This window comes from Phyllobates terribilis, unplaced genomic scaffold, assembly GCF_046119375.1.
Source record: "Phyllobates terribilis strain yellow unplaced genomic scaffold, ASM4611937v1 Scaffold_3__8_contigs__length_932513732, whole genome shotgun sequence".
Taxonomy (NCBI): domain Eukaryota; kingdom Metazoa; phylum Chordata; class Amphibia; order Anura; family Dendrobatidae; genus Phyllobates; species Phyllobates terribilis.
The window spans coordinates 585,300,581-585,307,292 of NW_027362763.1; the positions used below are offsets into that span (position 1 = coordinate 585,300,581).

The 6,712-nt window shown below is 40.0% G+C and overlaps 1 protein-coding gene and 1 long non-coding RNA gene across 3 annotated transcripts in view; one reads left to right on the plus strand and one right to left on the minus strand.

The window, feature by feature from the left end:
• MOCS3 (molybdenum cofactor synthesis 3) overlaps positions 1-6,712 on the plus strand; it is a 113,375-nt gene that overhangs the window by 35,569 nt on the left and 71,094 nt on the right. For both annotated transcript variants that reach the window (XM_073671462.1, XM_073671461.1), the window contains exons 5-6: positions 4,735-4,809; positions 4,969-5,086. In XM_073671462.1, coding sequence (XP_073527563.1) covers positions 4,735-4,809; positions 4,969-5,086 — 193 coding nt within the window. The remainder of the gene's footprint in view (positions 1-4,734; positions 4,810-4,968; positions 5,087-6,712) is intronic.
• LOC141257212 (uncharacterized) overlaps positions 1,674-6,712 on the minus strand; it is a 271,315-nt gene continuing 266,276 nt past the window's right edge. Inside the window, exon 4 of the long non-coding RNA XR_012318039.1 lies at positions 1,674-2,560. This is a non-coding gene — a long non-coding RNA (uncharacterized lncRNA). The remainder of the gene's footprint in view (positions 2,561-6,712) is intronic.

Here is a 6,712-nt window from a genome sequence, read left to right on the forward strand (position 1 = left end):
TGAAAATCTGCTTTAACCACCTCTGGATGACTCCATTTTTGAGCTTTTTCCATTTTTAGAAATCCACTATGTGTCAATTGTTTTCCATCATCATTTATTCTATATTTTGATCAGTCTTTTAGTTACACAGAGGTACTCCATATTTTTTCCTTTACTTTTAATGGGAGAATGGGTGGGGTTTGATTTGAATTTTTATATTTAAAAATCTATATATATTTTTCCTTTTTTAAAGCAAGCCATCAGGATTATCCATGTTAAATGAAGGTATGGGCACAAAGGCACTGTCATACTGATTTAATAGATACCTTCAGTGTAGAATTCTGCAACCTTGTTTTTGTTAAATCATCATTAGAAGTTTCTAATTCCTAAACTCTTTGTGCTTAGGGTGGGACTGTGGGTAAGGGCTTCGGCTCTGCCATGGCCCCTCCACTGCCTTTTGGTGTATTTATCTTCTTCCTCATTTAAATATCACTCTGGCACCATCCTAGCTTGCACAGATTGATCTGTTGGGAGGCTTAAGGAAAATGGCACCGGTGGTGGTGCATGCCCAAACTTTAGATCTTTGCTCAATGATGAGCCAAGATCTCATCCAGTGTGTGCGCTGCCACAGGCGCCATCTTACTGAAGACTGCCGGAGGTCGATCTGCGCATGCGGCACCACTTAGCTGAAGCCTGCAACCAAATCAATCTGTGCAAGTGCCACCCGCAGCTGCGACATCAGAAGAGAAAGACACCAGAGTCAGCGGAGGGGCCACCCCCAATCCCACCCTATGCATGAAGAGTTCAGGAATCCGAAACATCTATTGATTTAATGAAAACCAGGCTGCAGATTTCTACACTGAAGGTATTTATTAAAGCGGAATGACAACGCCTTTATGCCCATGTAGTGGAATTTACGGTATCCTATGGAGTTCAGTCTGTGGAAGAGCTTCATAGGAGTTCCAAAATGGCAGCGATGAGGACATTCAGCCGGTCCCAAGGTGCCATAAGCCTTTGGTATCTGTGATCACCTCTCGGGGATAATGGGAGTTGATGTGCGCAAATACTGTACCAGCTCGTGTTCCATTTAAATGTTGCTGTCAAAGGTTGACAGTGGTATCTAAATGGTTAACCTCTGCGGCTAGAGCTGAGCTTAGAGTCAGATACAGACAATGTAACATAGACTGCATCAGCTGCACTTGGAAGGAGCTCAGCTCCTGTGCCACCTCGACATGTGAGGACCCCTTTCTAGAGTGTTTAATTCACGTCCTAATCCAGGAAGGAGTTAAATCTGTTATGGCACCCGACAAGGCATGGGATGTATAACCAGGTTGCACTTGAGCCGTGAGATCTAGAAATGTTGAAGCAGGAAAAACCACAATTGCCATATTGGTCAAAAGAGAAAAAGGTTTTGGCACCGTGTAAACCAGTTAAAATATGTTATATTGCGCTTAGTACAAGAAATAACAAAATAATCTTGTACATTTTATAACTTTTTAAACTTCTAACAAAATACACAGGTTTTATTTTTGTTAGCCATTAAAAGGTGCCAACCTAAATACGGGTAGAGAGGTATTTAAGGCACTTCAATAAGTAAACACACCCTATCAATAATGGGAAATAAACGCCATCATTTAAAAAAAAAAAAACATATCAATCTTTATTAATTATATTTTTTAAAAGAGACAACACGTATTAAAAAAAAATTATATATAAAAAGGGGAAAGGACTAATAGAATAAATTCATCAACAGATCATATACAAGTTATTCCACCAGAGGGAGCTCATATTCCATTTCACAGCACTGATGTAAATTCATATTGCAGATTTCATATATACAAGTAAGACAATTCAATGACGCTCTAAAAATGAGATAAAGTTAACACCCAACAGAATTATGTGGGGGGGATAATATGCTCCCTACTGACCAAATTCCACATTCAAGACCCAGTGACATCAAATATTAGTAAGTTGTATTGATTATGATTACTGAGCTAACAACAATGGTTGAATGCCTAACATAAGGCTCAAACATATAATTCAAAGAGGTTTGCATGGGGTATACAAAAGTCCCTACATAGTGCAAGATAAAAAGAACCCATATATCAAACCGAGGTAGGTAGGCAAAAGCATAAAGTTCTGTAGTGAAAGATAAATCCTATAAGTAAGAGTGGCGTATATGACCTTGAAGGATGAATATCTGGCCCCAGCGCTTGTTTCGCGGTAGCTTCTTCCAAAGGGGGTGGGGTAGTCTATAGGCAAAGTAAGAAGGAGATGCTTGAAATAGGATGTTTTTTGGTGGTAGTTGCTGAGATTACTCTTAAAACTGTCTCAACATAGGACATAATAGTACATCCTACATCAGGTACCTATGTATGTAATGTGCCTTAACAGCGGAGAGCAGAGGTTGTTCCAATTTGCTGCTGTTAAACCATATAAGGCCGAAGACCCCAATGGCTGTCATCTCAGTCTCTTTGCACAGCCAAGAAGAACGTAGTTTCTTCTTCTTCTAGTTCTTCTTCTTCCTCTTCCTTTTCCTTCCCCTTCCCCTCGCAATCAAATGATTGCAGGTTCCAGTCCTCTAAAAGGATTTAAAAAAAATTTTTAAATATAAAAATTCAAATCACCCCCTTTTTATTCCATAAGAAAATAAAGCAAAACATATTTGGTATGGATGCATCTGTATACAGTAAGTCTGTTACTTCAAAATAGAACATTAATTAACCCATGCGGTTAATGCCATAAAGAAAAGAAAATAAAAATTGAACCTCCCTAAAAAAAATGCAATAAAAAGCCATAAATCATAACCGCTTCATTGACATTACAATACAAATGTTACAGGCTTCAGAAAATGGTAAAACAAACTTTTTTTTTTTATTTTTTACAAACTTCCAATTTTTTTTCTATTTAATCAAGACCTATGCAAGCTTTGTAACATTCTGTTTGTCTTGAGCTGGAAAGCATTTTGCATAGTCACTTTAATAACACAATGAAGACTGTAATGGCGAGTTATTATTTTTTTCACCATTTCTCTATACTTTTCTCCCCCTGTTTTTCTGAACTTTATCTGATCAAGAAAATGGGGTCATTCTAAACTACAACTGATGCCACAAAAAAGCTCTCGTACATCTAGGTTGATGGAATGAGGAAAAAAGTTATGACTCACAGTACAAAGAGGAAAAAACAAAAGCACAAAAATAACAATTTGCTTCAGCAGGAAAGGTGTTAAGGTTCCCATAAACAATACAATGAAATTGATGATTAACCAATGGATGATAGTTTTAGCTGACTGACACATCGATATTGTCTAAGGCTATGTGCCCACGATGCAGAAATTCTGCATTTTTTTTCCGCTTCTCCCTGGCAGGAAAAATGCATGGGGATTTTACATGCGGTTTTCCCGCCAGATAGAAGCGTTTGTCGAGCGTTCTTCACATGCATTTCCACATGCGGGTTATCAAGCGCTTTTCCAAGCGATTTTAGCTTCACTTGGAAAAGTGCTTGACAACTTGGTTACACTATATAAATCCATGCAACCGGCATGGATTTATAGTGTGACCAAGGAATAGTTAAAAAAAAAAATAAAAAGAATAAAAATAGTAAAAAATAAAGATTATATTCACCTTCTGATGGCCCCCGGTCTCCCCTCCGGTGCATCCGGTCTCCCCTCCGGTGCATCCGGTCTCCCCGGTGTCTCGCACTTGTGTAAAAGGACCTGCCATGACGTCATTTAGTCATGTGACAGGTCACGCGACCGCCGACGTCAGTGGTCGGCTGACCTGTCACATGACTAAATGACGTCATGGAAGGTCTTTTTACACCACCGTGAGCCGCCCAACACACCAGACGCAATGCAGAGAAGGCTGGGGGCCATCAGAAGGTGAGTATAATCTTTATTTTTTATTTTACTTTTTTTTTTTTTTACAGGTACTATGGTACCCAGGTCTGGATGAGAGTCTCCTCTTCTCCAGACCCGGGTACCATCCGCACATTGAATCGCTTAATATCCGCATGGGCACATGTAGTGATGCGGATATCAAGCGTTTCAATGCAAGTCAATGGTGGCAATCACGCTGCGTGTCCGCAAAATTAATGGACATCCTGCGTATTTTTCCGCAATGATAATCCGCAGCGGAAATTTCCGCAGCATGTGCACAGCACATGTGGATTATCATTGGGGACCATGGGGCACGTATTACTAAGCGTTTTTTAAGCGTTTTCGCTGCGGAAATTCCGCGGCAAAAACGCTTGAAAAACGCATAGTGGGCACGCAGCCTAAAACTAAATTGTCCGTACATTCAACACATGATTGTTCTGTGAGAGGTGTTTCGTTCTTCTAGAACGACTGTACTCTCCAGGTATAATCCAAGGGTGCAGTCAGACGGCCGTATAACACTGGTGATGTTCACAACGCAAAGCTCGGACGGGCCAGCAGCTCTCCTGACCCGAGCGTGACGACCGGTATTTCTTTGCATCTGTCACACTTGGGTCAAGAGAGCAGACGGCCAGTCCGAGCATGTGATCATTGTACGGCCGTCTGACTGCGCCATCACATGTATGGTAGCTTTGAAAAACTGTAATCAATTGCAATGTGTATGGCTGTATTTGCTAAACGATTGTCCTTGGACAAACAATCATTTACCTGTTAATCAATCTCAACTTTTTTCTAATGTGTGTGGCAGTTTTATATATTGCATGTGTGAATAAATGTTTAACTTATCAGGTGTTAATAATAATTGTGATTGCTCATTTCAGTTTAAACTCGTCAGTTGAATATGTTCCTTATCAGATGATGCTAAACCCCCGGAATGCTCTGCAACTTATTCAGCAATATCCTTTCAAGTCTTTGCTTCTAATTGATTATTTGTTTAAATTTGTAAATGCATAAAAATGTAATGGCTTCCAATGTACACTGGCAAGTTCCGTTTCATGCATTTGAAAGCTATCCCTGATACAGGATTACTGTATTATCCTTAAATAACCTATAACATATGATGTGATAGCAGACTGCTCCGACAATGTTCCAACCAGATACTTGATCAATGATGCTTGTGTGGCCGCTGGTAAACCAGTAGTATCAGCAAGTGCATTAAGATGGGAAGGCCAGGTAATCGTTTTTGACTTTTTGAAGTGAAATAATAAGTTTCGTTTTGGATAATTATAAAATGGTACAGGAGGTTCCACATATTGATTTTTTATTTTAAATGCGTCAGTATTTTCAGCATTTTACAAGCCATAGTCTCTAATCACAATGTCGATGTGGCACCCAATATAACAGAAGCCACTGTGTCCTGCTCAATCCCTCATATGACTAGACCCTATTTGTTGTAGGCTTTGTTGTATGGTTATATTTTTCTATGCAAGAAATAAGCACTGCAGTTTTTTTCATCACATCTGCCATCACTGCTGAAGGAACTCCAAAGGCAGTGTGAAAAGAGCCTTAGGGGTGCATTAAGATGAATGTATTTTTCGGTTCGTATGCTGTCTGTGCGGACAAGACATCAGTCACATCAAATGGTAGTCTAGGTGCTAGTTCACATGGGTCACTGTGAAAAAAAAAAAAAAAAATGCTCTAGTGTGGTCCGATTTCCTGGCCAGACTAGACCATCTACACTGTGTTCCAAATTATTATGCAAATAATATTTTCTCAGATTTTCCCAAATTACCTATATGAATTGCAGTCATTGTAATTTTCCAGTCAAATAACTATTAGAGTACAATTGAAAGGTTTTTGTACAAACTGCCTATGATAACAGTATATTTAAAAAAAAATAAAAAACTCAAACTGCACTCAAAATGCATGTTCCAAATTATTATGCACAGCAGAGTTTTCAACCTTTTCATTTTAATAAAGAACAAAAAAATGTTCATTTTTGAAATTATAAGCATTAGCAGGTTATTACACACTGAAATCAAACAGTTTTCAACTCAAAACTTTATTCTAGGTGATGTTACATTTGCACATAGGACCCCTTGTTCGAAAGGAGCTTCTGAACTCTCTCGTCCATTGAATTTGTCAGGTTTTGGATGGTTTCTGCTTCAATTGTTTTGCATGAGGACAGAATACCCTCCCAGAGCTGTTGCTTAGATGTGAACTGCCTCCCGCCATCATAGACACTCCTTTTGATGATGCTCCAGAGGTTCTCAATGGGGTTGAGGTCAGGGGAGCATGGGTGCCACACCATAAGTTTGTCCCCTTTTATGCCCATAGCAGCCAGAGATGCAGATGTGTTATGTGCAGCATGAGACGGGGCATTATCATGCATGAAAATGATCTTGCTGCGGAATACACGGTTCTTCTTCTTGAACCATGGAAGGAAGTGCTGTTTGAGAAACTCAACATACATTATGGAGTTCATCTTTACCCCTTCAGGGATCCTAAAAGGGCCGACAATCTCTCTCCCCATGATTCTAGCCCAAAACATTACTCCACCTCCTCCTTGTTAGCGTCGTAGCCGTGTTTGCATGGGGTGTCCATCAACCAGCCATCCTCCACTCCATCCATCTGGACCATCGAGATCATTTTATGCATGATAATGCACCGTCTCATGCTGCACATAACACATCTGCATCTCTGGCTGCTATGGGCATAAAAGGGGACAAACTTATGGTGTGGCACCCATGCTCCCCTGACCTCAACCCCATTGAGAACCTCTGGAGCATCATCAAAAGGAGTGTCTATGATGGCGGGAGGCAGTTCACATCTAAGCAACAGCTCTGGGAGGGTATTCTG